This window comes from Mesocricetus auratus, unplaced genomic scaffold (assembly GCF_017639785.1).
Source record: "Mesocricetus auratus isolate SY011 unplaced genomic scaffold, BCM_Maur_2.0 Super-Scaffold_100004, whole genome shotgun sequence".
NCBI lineage: Eukaryota > Metazoa > Chordata > Mammalia > Rodentia > Cricetidae > Mesocricetus > Mesocricetus auratus.
This window is the reverse complement of record NW_024429189.1, coordinates 5,647,966-5,661,936: the sequence shown is the minus strand read 5'-3', so window position 1 is coordinate 5,661,936 and position 13,971 is coordinate 5,647,966. Positions and strand designations below refer to the sequence as shown.

The 13,971-nt window shown below is 48.4% G+C and overlaps 1 protein-coding gene across 1 annotated transcript; it reads left to right on the top strand.

Moving 5' to 3' along the window:
* Positions 1-8,504: 8,504 nt before the first annotated feature.
* LOC121140164 (vomeronasal secretory protein 2-like) lies at positions 8,505-12,705 on the top strand. Its single transcript, XM_040744866.1, has 7 exons — positions 8,505-8,627; positions 9,159-9,292; positions 9,522-9,592; positions 10,657-10,767; positions 11,790-11,891; positions 12,193-12,219; positions 12,514-12,705. Exons 1-7 carry the CDS (start codon positions 8,535-8,537, stop codon positions 12,537-12,539), a joined length of 564 nt encoding a protein of 187 aa, XP_040600800.1. The 5' UTR covers positions 8,505-8,534; the 3' UTR covers positions 12,540-12,705.
* Positions 12,706-13,971: the final 1,266 nt, after the last annotated feature.

Here is a 13,971-nt window from a genome sequence, read left to right as displayed (position 1 = left end):
GGCGAGCACCGGGGTCTCCTCAGCTGCTGCTTCACAAAAAGGCTCCAGGTCCGCACTGAAGGAGCACACAGGCAGCACCAGGAGCAGCAGAAAAAGGAGGTGGCAGTGGTCAAGTCGCATGTTTTTATCCAGCAAGAGGCAAAGTCAGCTTTCCCAGGTGCAGTGAAGGGTGTGGCCAGCTCAGCATGGCCCTCTGATTTCATCTTAAATGGTTCCTAAGGTCTCCTGAGGTGACACAGGCCGCAGACATCCACACAGACCCCAGCTGAAGCTGGACCATGGACCCAGCAGCTTGGGGCTGGTCAACATCCTGGCTCTGGCTATAATGCCTGGCTACTCAGGTGGGAATGGTTGTGGTTCTAACCTTAAACCTTTATGTGAACTTTGGTGGCAATGCAGGAACCAGACTTCAGCACAGACCCCAGCCACAGTAGAACCAGGGACCCCAACATGGTCCTCGATGCTTGTTTACATCTTGAGGGATCAAGAACTGCTTAGATCCAGAGGTGGGTTCTACCAGCATCCCACGCCTTCTCATGAGACTTCAGGTCCAAAGTTTCACATTTTCCCCAGAAAAGTACCTCCATTATCTAGTGCTGAGGTATTCACACACAAGAGTTTGTGGGGAAGACCCAGGTAACGCACACAGGGACATAAACACAGAAATGTATGCACAGATACACAGAGATTTGCACACACAGACCCTCTCACATGAACACACACACATGCACACACACACACACACACACACAATTACTGATTCACAGACAGGCTCCCAAATGTACAGTGACACAGGGTCACACACAGGCCACACAAACATGAGACAGGTACAGACATGAACACACATACCCTGATCTGCTGACACACAGAGACACACAGGTACAAAGTGCACACTCACAGACACAGACACTGACACGGAGAGATAGGCATTTACCTGTCCACACAGATGGAAATAGACTGGTGCCCTCCTACATACAGCTGCTCCAAGACATGCAAACGCAACGCACACATACACACTGACACACAGCTCCACAAAGCAGAGCAATGCGTTTTTCCGTGGTGTGGAAAAGAAGGGAGAAGTCGAGAGTGAGGACCCCTGAGCATCTACAGTCCGTGGCCGGACTCCCAACTTCTCTTGGAGTGTGGAGGGAGGAAGGCAGAAAAGTTGAATTGAATTTGGGGACATCATTGGGGCCAGGTGCTAGGCGACTGGGGACCCACAGTGAGGTTATGGATCACGAGAGATATCTGCAGGGTCCTCATGAGTCTGATGCAGGGGGAAAGTCAGGGCGCAGGAGCCAGGGTGATAGAAGGAGAGGGCACAGCTCAGTTCTCAGGGGCCGTGGCTGCAGAACACAGACATGTGTCCAGCATCGCTGTGTGGAGAGGGACTGTGGTTGTGCTTGGATCTGGGATTTCTGGGAGAGATGGGGAGGCATCGAGTCTCCCTATCTGGTGGGAGTAATGCCTGTCCATGGTGTGGCTCTGAATTCTCAGGCAGAACTTCCTGAGATGGGGGTGTCTGGTACCCACTATAGGATAAATGTGCTTCTCAGAGCTCATGTAGACAGAGGTGCCAGCTCAACCATGCTGCTGTTCTTGCTGACCATAGGACTGACCCTGTTCTCTGTGGTGCAGGCCGGCTACCCCAGTCATGGTGAATGTGCAGCAGACAAGGTGAGATCTCTGGGAGGTCTGAAGGTGGGAACAAGGTTTTCAGGATCATGATGCATGACTTGGTAAGAGTCTGGGTTTGTTGATGGGCTTCGGTGGGCTTCCTGTAGTTTTGTGCTAGGGCCTGTCCTCAAATTCTCTGCTAGGTAGGTGATACCCACAGGCAGAGTGATGGGTTATGGGGGCATCTGTCTGGTCATTCTGTTACAGAGACCCACTGCCTTCCTCTGTCAGTCCTGGGTTCCCAAGGACCTTCTTTAAGGCTCACTTAATGACACTTCCGAATTTCTGTGACCCAGAGAGAGCACTAACTAGGAATGTGTTTTTGGAAGAACATTGTTGACTCCAGTCCTTAGAGTGGTCCCTGATAGTGGAAGGAGGCAGAGACTGAATCCAAGGAGCAGCCAGGTTGTGTGGGTGTGGTCCTCAGTGACCCAATACACAGTGGGGTTGTTTATCCATGACTGGTCATTTCTGATCTCTGTCCACCACATCCCCAGCCTTATCCTGTAGATGACCTTCCTAGTCCTTCTGAGCCATCTGTGCAGGACCATGGTTGTATCTACTCCCAGGAACAGCATCTCCCACAAGAGCACTGTCTTACCTTTCCTGAAACAGCCTGCCAATGGTGCAGAGGGGATGGTCATGACCAAGTTTTCCTGACCCTCCAGTCCGTGCTGAGATGCTTCCCAAGCCCCTCCTGCCTCTGCTCCCACTTCAGCTATGGCCTGAAACCCCTTTCCCTGGCTCTCCCTCTCCCTCCTGCCCTCTCTGTGGTGACTTCCCCAGTCTAGCTTTTAGGGAACTGGGGCATAATTCGCTGAGCTGAGCTGAGCTGAGCCTTTTACCTTTAAAGACCACCATTTGCCTATGGGCCACAGCTGTTTCCTCTCTATTCAGAGGCAGTCCTTTGTCTCACCCAAACCCTCCTGGGACAAAACCCCTTTCTCCTCTTCACTGTTCCCTCTCCCTTCTCCCTTGTCTTCTATCTCCTGTGTTTGTCTTTTATTCCCTGCCCTCTGTCCCTCTGGGGCTAATAAATCTCCTTTGTGCTGAGAACTTGGTCTCTGGTGTCCTGAGCCAATACTGGTCCCTACAGCAGCCTTCCCTATGCAGAAAGGAGATGTTTAGCTCATTCCTCTGGATTCTTGGCATGCGAGAACTACCCAGGGGTTATGAGCTCCCAGGGCCTCATCCACATGGGAGCTGTGCCATAGAGCCAAGTGCCCTATGCACTCTATATCTGGCGTGAGAATACTTGTGTTTGGTTTGTTTGGGAGTTAGGATCATGGAAGTGGACCTTGACTGGTATTCTGAATATCTCTGTACAATGGACCACACTGTGAAGCTAGACTGCCCTTCCTCCATTGAGAGAACACAGATCATGGGCTGGAAACACTGGCAGGTGGGAACTGTTCGTAACAGCCCCTGACAGAGAGGAACTGGCTTTTTCTTCAGAAGGGTTTTCCCCCAGCCTGGATGCAGACACAAGATTCATGTATATTGAAGAGATTCCCCCTGGGAGCCAGCAGACAGGTTAACAAGCTGAGCTCTCTGCTGTGGAAACTCACTGGAGGTCTTTCCTGGATCAGGGTGTGTTATAAGGAGGAAGACACTTTAGTAGCCAGCCCCACAGTGACCTCAGGGAAACACGAGGCTCCTTGTAGAGCACAGCTTGGAGACTGAGTCACAGGGTGGCTTGCCTGTGGAGTTAGATCTAATGGCTACTGGGTATGCAGCTGTTTTATTAGGCTCCATATGTGTTGACTAAGTTGTGGGGCTCCAGAGTACAGAATCTCTTATTCTGTTGTAATCGGAGCTGTGTGTGTGTCCCCAGAGTGTGAGAACAAACCCTGGCTGTGATTGAGGTTGGACTCAATAGATGCCCAGGAACACAGGGAAATTACAGGCCTCCATTAGCCCATAAAAGCTGGGTCAACATGCCATGTTTACACAATTCTATTCCATTGGCTCCACCACCCATGCTTCAAGGACAGACTATCTCTGGAAGTAGAAACTTTTGGCTAATATAGTGTGATTTACATCCATGTAACCAGATCAATAAAGACTTTTGGGAAGTGTAAAAAGCAACAAACAAGAATGAATTGTGACTATTATGGGATACCCAAGGTTCTTTCTGTGGGAGTCTATAATAGTCTGTGCACCAGGCACCAAGATCCCTGCAGGAGCTGGAAGGTGACCATGCAAGCTACACGCCCCTTCTCAGGTCCCCAGGTCTCTTCGCCCCTTTCCAGGTGCCACCAATCACAGCTGAGAACCCAGGCAGGCAACCTGACCGGGAAGCTGCCAAGAACACTTTGAAGTCCCAGGAGGAATCTTCCAGGGCATGCAGGGCAGTGCCAGAGACCACACCTGGACGGCGGTTTGTGTAACGTTAGACAAGCAGAGCAATGAAAATTTGAAGGGAGGAAGGTAGCATCCACAGGGGCTCCCCGCAGAGACAGCAGCCACCTCATACAGGGAAAAAACTGGGACCTTGAGGAAGGGGGAGGAAGAACATGAAAACCGCAGTGGATGCTGGGTAGAAGCCACCGGAAGTCCGGTGTCCCAGCCCTTTGGATCTTCCCCGACTCCAGTTATCTTTCCATGAACTACGGGATTTTTTTTTTATTCATTTTCTCTGCTTGTGTCCACCGTGACAACAACCTCTCCTAGCTACTCACAGTCGGCCCCGAATCATCACTCTCTGGTCTACCCTCTCTCTAACCTGGCCTCTGGCCATCTTCCTCTCCCTGTCCTGCGATCTGCTCCATCTTCTCTGCCCTCCAGTCTGCTCTTGGCACAGTTGGGCTCCCTCTGCCCCTCCCTCTGCCTCTCCCAGGCCCCTCTGAATGCTCCTCCCACCGGGAGTCCCATTCCACTTCACTCCCTCATAGCTTGTTCCCTTCTCTACCTTCAATTATGTGTTCAAATGTCCCTTCTGAGCGGCTGACTCAGACAATTCCATCTGTGGCCCTTTGTGTCCATCGTTGCCGTCCACTTGTTCCAACTGGGGCTTCCTCATGGAACATGCCGCCCTTGTAATAATATATAATTAAGTAGTCGGGAGACAGCACACAGTGGACTGAGCAGGGAAAGTGAATACAATGAACAGTTAACACAAGCGTAAGGAGAGCTAGAGACTCCAACTGAGGGTTCCAGGAAATCAGTGGGGAAGGTGTTACAGCTGGGAACCTCGGCCAAGTCACTTGACAGTTCTGGTTTTGTTTTTAGACTTACCTTCCCCAGAGACAATTGCACCATCCCCACATAGGGTCTTATTTCTTCCTGTACACCTGTGTATCTTTCATTCCCCCTTTAACCCTAAATTTGTAGTTGGAAATTTCTGCATTGCATTACATGTACATAGAGAGAGTGGACATCCTCACTTGTCCCACAGGCTGCAGAGAGGGCTGTATTGTACAGGAGACTCTTTTTCTGACAGTTCTTACCCAGAATCTTGTCAAAAGATTTTCCAGCACTGATTGATTGATATGACTCTACTACACTTTCTGCTACAACTGTTAAATTGGTTGCCTAAAACTCAAGGCTGGCATTGATCCTTCTGTCTCTGCCTCCCAAGTGTTTGGATTGTGTACTACCACACCAGGCTGCTTTTATCCAAGTAGGAGCTGCTTTAATTAGCTGTAGTAATTCATGGCACATCTGAGACTCACCAGAGTGTGTTACTAGAAACACAGGAAAGAGGGACACAGTCATTAGAAGTGGGATCTATGATCACTGTGACAGGCACTGTCTTCAAAAACTTCGAGAAGACCAAGTTTGTTGGTCATCGGCCACGCAACAATAGTCCAACTCTTGTACTGACCCACTTATGCTTCAAACTGAGTTTATTCTATAGCTGACCATTCAGAGTTATGGAAACACAGCTTCTCAATTAGTAATTGAGGGACTGGAGAGATAGCTCATTGGCTAAAAGCATGTATATCTCTTGGTGACAGCTTGGACTATATTCCCAGTACATATAGGGCAGCTCATAACTGTCTGTAACTCCAGTTCCAGGGGTAATCTGATGCCTTTTTTTGACCTCCTCCTCCTCTACCTGGCAACCATGTAGGGGACATATAAATGTTATATACATAAAACAAATGAATATAAGCTGACTAAAATAATCCCATTTAGGGAAGCAATCTCTAGTACACCCAATGCAGGTCATCTTCCAGGTGTTATTGATAGTTACACCAGACTGCTCCCCAGGAGTTTTAGATGCATCTTGTTCTAGCTAATTTGATGGCAACACAAGCTGGAGTCATTTGGGAAGAGAGACCCTCAACCAGGAAAATGGCCACACAAGATTGGCTTGTAGAAAAGCCTGTGATGTATTTTCTTAATTGGTGGTTGATATGGGAGTATACAACTCAATGTGTGCAAGGACCACTGTAAGAAATCAGGCTGAGGAATCCAGGAGAAACAAGCCAGTAAGCAGCACTCCTACATGGCCTCAGCATCAGTTTCTAAAACTGAAACAAACCTTTTCCTTGACAAGTTGCTTTTGGACATGGTGTTTTACGACATCGATAGAAACCTAACTAAGACACACCTCAGTCCTAGACAGGTCCCTTCTGCCTGGTGCTGCTGGAGGTGCTATCAAAAACTCTGTCTGCTAATGCTGACTAAAGCCACACTCTGTCCTTGGCAGTGAGGTACCTAGGAATTAGCCAGACAGAGAAGGGGTGGCCATGCTGAGGAGAAAGTTTATGATAGTTAGGGACACAAGCTGAAGTAATGAAGCTAAGGTTGTGGAACTGGGGGTCCCTGCAGGAACTGTCACCAGAAGGAAAGGGGCAAAATGGAGACAGATGCCTTAGGACAACTCAGGCCAGGACATCTCTTTCTTCTGTCCTTCCATCTCTCCCAGGTCTACCCAGGCCTGACCACAAACACCCATTGACTCCTGAGAGCATCTACCATGAATAGACTTCAACTTCCAGTCCTTCCTCTTATCCTCCCAGGGTTATGTGCAGTACCTGCCCATCCATCTCCTGATGGTGTTTTTTTTAAAATCACTTTGACTTACTAGGTGTCTACGAGCATAGCATGAGACCTTGGTAGAATTCAGTACACTGGGACATAATGGACAGTTAGATGACCGGAAGCAACTGTAGAGTGCATGAGCTGCCCTTCATATTGCACAGACGACTCATAATGGCAGACCTTATCTGCCAATTATCTTCGTGTGGCTCTCATGGTTTTGCTAAGGGAAGAACTACACACACCACTACCATAGGTGCTGACATCAGTGATACAGTCACATGAAAGGTTATCTATGGGGTGGTCAGCAGGACAAAGTACACAAAGTCCTTGGCACCCTGGGTGCAGACTCCAGGCTGCTCACTAATCTGGTCCTAAAGAGCACTGGCCCCACCCTCTCACACCCAGGACAACAGGCTTCCTGCTCAGCAGCAACTTACGGGACTGGGTTATGGCAGCTCCTCAGCACAGTCCAGGACTTGTCCTAGAGTGATCATTAACATTGTTTATAGATGCTTGATGCTGTCCAAGTTTGTCTACAGAGGCACAAAGGTGCCTTTGTAGCACTAGAATCTCTCTCTAGAGCTGGGGTCAGATGGGTATCAGGACATCAGGATGAAGAGTGACAACAGGGTTCCTGATGGAGAGTGAGCTAGACTGAGGCCGGAAGATGAGGTGGCTAACGCAGCTGAATTTTGGGCTCTGGGCCCATGTCAGTCCCTGGCTTCCATGTGTTTCTCTTGCTTCCCCATTCAAAGAAAGTTAGATTCATGGTCTCCTTTAGGGCTTGCTAGTTGTTAAGGTAGGGAAACCATTCTTAGATCATGGGCTCTAGTATTTAAGATAGTTGTACATCTGTGGGTTCACAACAGGTTTTGATGGACCTCATAGGTGTGGAAGGATCCTGATGCTGTGTCAAGGAGGCCAGGAGTTCTATATGTCCCATCATAAGGTCCTGATGATCTACACAGCAAAGGACTGAAGTATCCTTGTTGAACTACAGTGGGGACATTTCCCATTAACAGATGCAGATTGGTGACTGCTTTATGTAATAGAGCATTTTCAGCTTGTGGAATGAAGGGTAAAGCCCAGGGATCGGGGCTCTGCTCCTCAGGAGCTTAGAATGTGATTGAGCAGATAGACGGGTGATGTTACAGCTGAGAAGGGAGAGGGACGAGACACTGTGGAGGAAGGAGTGCCGGAAGAGAGCTCAGCTGCCTGGTGTACGGAGAGAAACTCTTCAGGTGACTGTGGTCTCTAATGTTGCTCAGAGCAGCCTAGGTGCAGGAGCTCCTGAGCTGTCAACTAGATCCTGACACATCAAATGTTTCCATGCTCACACCTGGGGCAGGGCCACTGAGTAGCAGAAGGCAATGTGGTGGGCTCCTAGTGCAGAGATTGTGGCCAAGGTACTGACAGGATTTGTGTGGTTAAGAAGCTCAGTCCCTTTCTCAGCTTTTGTGGGAGAGAAGCCAGCTTCTAGATAAGATGGCCAAGGAAGCCAGGGGTGGCAAGAGAGTGCGTGCAGGTGTGGAGAAGGAGCAGGAGGAAGCCAGGTCCCTCCCTTCCTGGCTTCCTGTTCTCTACTTCTGTCCCAGAGTCATTTACACAATGCAGTGGGTTCTGTGTATGTGGCAGCCTTAGATGGTGCAGACAGTGCAGGGCATTGTGTCTTTTACCTGCAGTTGCCACAGAATGGTCACCAGATCGCAACAACAATAACCCCCACCCCCATGATGGACATGGATTTGTCTAGGAGGGGCGTGGGCAGTGCCATTTGTGGCCATAAAAGACATTCTTCAAGGAGGCAGCACAGCCTCATTTTGTCACCGGTGTGACTTGCCTTGTCTAAAGGACAGAGCCTACAGATGAAGAGCCTGCTTCTGACTGTCACACTGTTTGTCCTGGTGGCTGTCCTACATGCCCAGGATGACCTGCCCTTCTTCTCAGAAGACAAGAATGTGAGGCAGGGAGTGATGGTGGACAGGGTAGAGGGGAGGCTTGGCTTTATCCCACCCCCGAGGAAGGAGCTAGCACTCATGGGCTGTTAAGTCCTCTGAGCCTGGCCAGTAGCACTGCACCTCGGCTTGGAATTGTGTCTGTCTGTTCTCTACTGTTCTGCTCTCTCTACTGCTGTTCTACCAGCAGGCATGGGCCCTCTTGGACCACAGAGCTGGAACATGCAAGGGTCTTAGCTGTAGTGATTCCAAGAACCAGAATGTTTCTCAGGGGTGGACTTTCATGCCCTGCCATAGACCCAACAACTTTGGATGCTTTGGGAACAGACACCTCCTGCCTAGTTGGAACATGGGGTTTCAGGAAAACTTTAAGAACACAGGACTGCGGAGTGGGACCAGTCCATGTCAGGGGCTTCAGCCTAGGCTCTGGAATGTTTTTTAGGCCCCTACCCATGTGCTGGAACCTGGGGGAGAACTTGGCTTGGACTGGGGTGTAGAGGTTGTACAGGGTGTACAGGGCTCTGTTTGTTACAGGTCTCAGGGACCTGGTACAGGAAAGCCAAAGTGAGTAATGCGAACATCACAGAGTTGGAGAAACCTATGGAAGAATTCCCTTTTATAGCGAGAGTGCTGGAAAAGGGACACATAGAGATCACGGTCTTTACCATGTGAGTGTCATCTCCACGAGTCTTCCCAGCTTTCCTGTCTCCTTTCATTTATGCTTTGAATGTTGATGACAAGCAGGTTCATACTTTAAGGGAACACCATCACAGCAACAATTTGAACTCACGGCTACAGTTGATATGGCACATGGAGGTCACCGACTCATCGTGCAAGCTGAGCAGAGAACAGGTGTGGGCTCTGCAAGAGCCTGCTGGTATGTCCCCTGTTTTCTAGATTTAATGACAAGTGCATCCAGAGTAAATTCGTGATGGAGAAAACAAAGAAGCCTGGCCAGTACAGTGCCTGTGAGTCTGTCTGAATTTCTTCTCCCACTGCCGTGATGAAATTCTCTGTCCCAAAGGATTTAGGGAAAGGGGGTTTATTTTAGCTCACTGTTCAAGTACAGTCCATCATAGTAGAGGATTCCTGGCAGCTGGCACTGGAAACAATTAGTTGCATTTCATCTACAGCAGGAGAAAGGAATGAGGGGCAATGGCATGCAAGTGTTCAGCTGGCTTTCTCCGTGTTGCACATTCAGGATCTGCTGCCCAGTGGGTACTCCCACCATAGTTCACATGGGTCTTTCTCCTTCAGCTGTCATGATCAAGATAATGCACATGTGGCATGCCAAAGGCAAATCTCCCAGGAGATTCTTACTGTCAAGTGGATGTTTTAATCTGAATTGTCACAGTCTCCCAGACTGCATGTGATCTTCCCTCCCAGGGAGTAGTTCCCGGGGCTGGAGCATCCCTGTCCTGCTTAGCTCCCATAAGAGGCTGTCCAGTTAACTTAGAGGTGACTTTGGAGGTCACAGTGTAGTCCACAGAAGAAAACGTGTTTCCCTCCAGATAGTTCTGTCCCAGACCCTAAGGGAACCTGAGACTTAGGATCTGGAAAGCAGGACAGGGCAGCTGCTAAGAGGTCATGTCAAACTCCAGCCTTCATCTTCCCTGACACCATTGGTCCAGACTCCATACCTGGGGATGACACCTTTCCAGGAAAGAACTTTGGTCCCGTGAAGAGACCATAGCATGACCAGGCTCCATAAGATTAGGAGTTCATGGGTCATTACTAACATTTTCTAGACCAGTGGTTCTCAACTTGTGGGTTGTGACCCCTTTGGGAGTGAATGTAAAGTATCCTGTATACCAGATATTGACATTATCATCCCCAATAGTAATACAATTACAGTAATAAAGTAGCAATAAGATAATTTATGGTTGGGGGTCACCACACAATGAGGAACTGTATTAAAGGGTTGCAGCATTAGGAAGGTTGAGAAGCACTGTGCTAGACAGTTCATTAACACAGTCAGGATAATGTTTCTGGAACGGGACACTACAGACCTTTCTTCTCTGATCATCTACAGTTTGGGGCACGTATCTCACGTACATCTATGAACTGCCGGTGATGGACCACTACATCTTCTACAGTGAATTGAAGGTTTTAAAGAAGAAAGTCTATATGGGAGATCTCATAGGTAGGACTGTGGGCACCTCATTTCCTGTATGGCCTCCACTACCAGAAGCCAGAGGATATGCAGTAGCTACAACTTGTTACAGGAGACTAGAATGCTTAGCATGGAAGACTTGATGTGTGTCTAGGTTCTGGACACTAGGTGCTGCCTATGTAATGTGCGAGATCTGAGTGAGAAGGGTCAGACTGACAGGAGCTTTCAGTGAAAAGAGCAGATGTGATCTTCAGGGCCATAACAACTCAGGATGGAAGTTTCAGGCTGAGTTTTCCTGTCCAGACTGCCTGTTCCCAAATAACAGGCAGTAACTTCCCAAATAATTGACTCAGAGATTTAATATAAATTACAAATACTCTGCTGATAGCTCAGGCTTATTACTAACGAGCTCCTACAACTGAACCCATTTCTGTTAATCGATGTTCTGCACCAAGGCTTGTGACTTTTACCTCTATCCCATTTTGTGTGTCTGACTTATTCTCCACCTGTCTGGCGACTCCTCTGACCCCGCTCTTTCTCATCCCATAATTCTTAGTTTGATTTTGCTGCCTAACTTTATCTTGTTCAGCTATTGGCCAGTCAGCTTGTTTATTAAACCACTCATAGCGACATCTATTCACACAGTGTATAGAAGGGTTATTCCACAGCAGTGAACTGCCAAGTGCCATTTCTGGGGTCTCAGATTATGGGAAGGTCTGTTTGAATGGTTGGGTCCTAAAAGAGGCCTTTGGTTGGCAATGCCCCTCTGAACTTGAGAGACAGACCAGTATCTCAGGGTCCTTCCAGGTCAGAGTGTGATTCTGCACAGCCATTCAGGATATATAACACCCACCTGTACCTCCCTGCGGGTATGCCCATCTCATCCATCCACACCCTACCCCTTTGTCTTCTCTAAGTGCTCCCTCCTCTACTGCCTGCCCCTGGGCCAGGTGAAGCCCCTAGTGCTGGGCAGTGGTCCTATCGTTGTGCCACTGGCTCCCTGCAGAGCTGTTCAGTCACAACCCTTGTGCTCATCTGGTATCTGTCCCCAGGGAAGGATCCCACAGAGAACCACAAGGCCCTAGAAGAATTCAAGAAATTCACAGAGGGGAAAGGCTTTCTACAGGAAAACATCATTGTGCCTAAGCAGAGAGGTGAGTGGGTGACTTTAGAGATTACAAGCTAGGTCACTGAAGAGACTACGCTTCCCCTAGTTACTTAAAGCTGTCCATACCCCTCCCCGTGTCCTCTGGTGTCAGCCATTACTCCAAGTGACTCTTGTGTTTGTCTATGTCTGTGGTGTCTCTTTGCGTCACCGGTTTCTCTCCTCTTCCCTGACAAGGACAATAGGGCCATACTTAAAGTCTTGGTCATGATGGCGTCTAAGCTGCAGGTGTGAGTTCTAGATTTTCATCAGTGCACCTCTTCAACCCAAGTTTTTCTTTGTTTCTACAGAAATGTGTGTCCCTGTAGATCACAAAGGTAAGTGACCCCCGGAAGAACCTTAGGATGGCACAGACTCCTCAGTACCAGAGTTTTGTGGTCCCTCTTTTGGACCCATGTGATCTCATCTCCCACCTGACACACCCCTGACACACACTTAGTGACTTTCCTGGTCAAGGTAGCAGGCTGTATTTGAGGACCATGAGTGGCTAGCTATATCTCCACAGTATTTGTGGGAAGGAAGTTCTCTGGCATCTGTGTCCTATGAGCCCCACTCTGCTACTCCCAGAGGACAGGGAGGGACCCTCACCTCTGTTCCTCTTCCTGTCACAGCTGCCTCTCACAGATGCAAATCCTGAGCCAACTCTGCACCAATGCATAGCAATGCCTTTCTTGGAGTACTCATCTCCCTGGACCATGCAGCCATGAGACACACCTTTCAAGACCATCTCACGACCTGTCAGACCACACTCCTGCTAGGACCTTCTGCCCCACCCCAAACCCAAGTAAAGCCTTAAGCAGCCATTCTGGACTCAGCGTGTTCTTTTGAGTCTCTTGTAAGCTCCAAGACAAGGTTGAGGAGCTGTGGGACTCAGTAGGTACCAGACCCCAAAGTCCATGATATCCTTCAGTCCTGTAGGATATAGGATATCCCAGTTCATTTGAGGACACACACACATGGTTTCAGAAGGTATTTGACTATGTGGAGCATTTGGGAAACTACTAGGTTGGGCACAACTGGGGAGATAGTCTCACAGTGGGAACTAGGGGGAATCCTATGGGAGACCCAGTGGTGAGTGACTTGGCAAAAGGGGCGGGGTTAAGAGTACTATTAAACCCTCCATCATCATCACTCAGGCAACACAGTACTACACGTAGCTCCATTAGTCATGATTACACACTTTGCCCACCATATGGTTTGTCCAGTTTACAAGGTCTTTGTGGACACACCTCATGGGGACACGGGAGTCAAAGTGAAGGAGGAGTGGCCCTGTACCTTGAACGATAAATGCAGATCTAGAAGCTGCCATCTCAATGATACATAGATTTCTGGAGGATGAGCAGATGGTAGGAACTTTCCCGAGAAGCTGTTGATTGTTCCCAGCTCAGAAGCTCTTCAGCACCCACCCTCATGAATTGTCCTTTCATTGTCCCTCTCTGCCTGGATGTGATTCTTGTTGAGGACCAGAGGTCCTTCATACAACAGTATGGAAGAGGGCAGTCTCGTGGGGTCCCACCCCTAGACAGAGAACTACAGGCAACTAATGACAACTAGAAGGAGAATTTGTCTCTCCATGGGATGAGCTCCCAATTGTGTTATACATTACAAAGCAACCAGCTCCAAAAACATGTACAGCAAAGCAACACCAAACAGACCCAGCAGTTGTGGTTATACATTTATACGCACACTCACGCATGTATATGTAATGATAATAATCAAACGAAAGAGGCCATCAGTTTGAGAGGATATGGGGGCACAGCAGGTGTTGGATGGAGGAAAACAAAAGGGAAATTGATATAATATTTTAATTAATTTTTAAAAAATGAAAGCAGTAGAAATCTTTCAACAATGTCAGGAAAGTAAAGGGATTACAAAGCCCTAAAGCAATGGATCAAAAATCTGAGTTGCAAAGTCCAAATTTGCTTGCGAGAATTATCATATACATCTAGAAGAAATCATTATTAATTTTAGTTTTGGTGGCTATACGCTACACTCGAGTTTTTCTTTGGATACTTTTTAATATGACTTTTAATGCTCTGTTGACCCACGTTTCCAGCATACTGAATGCA

Excerpts from the sequence above, each read along its gene's own strand:
- LOC121140164 (XM_040744866.1), top strand. The coding sequence starts at position 8,535 with ATGAAGAGCCTGCTTCTGACTGTCACACTGTTTGTCCTGGTGGCTGTC. Across the intron at positions 8,628-9,158 it reads TCTTCTCAGAAGACAAGAAT|GTCTCAGGGACCTGGTACAG; the intron begins GTGAGGCAGGGA and ends TGTTTGTTACAG. Across the intron at positions 9,593-10,656 it reads GCCTGGCCAGTACAGTGCCT|TTTGGGGCACGTATCTCACG; the intron begins GTGAGTCTGTCT and ends GATCATCTACAG.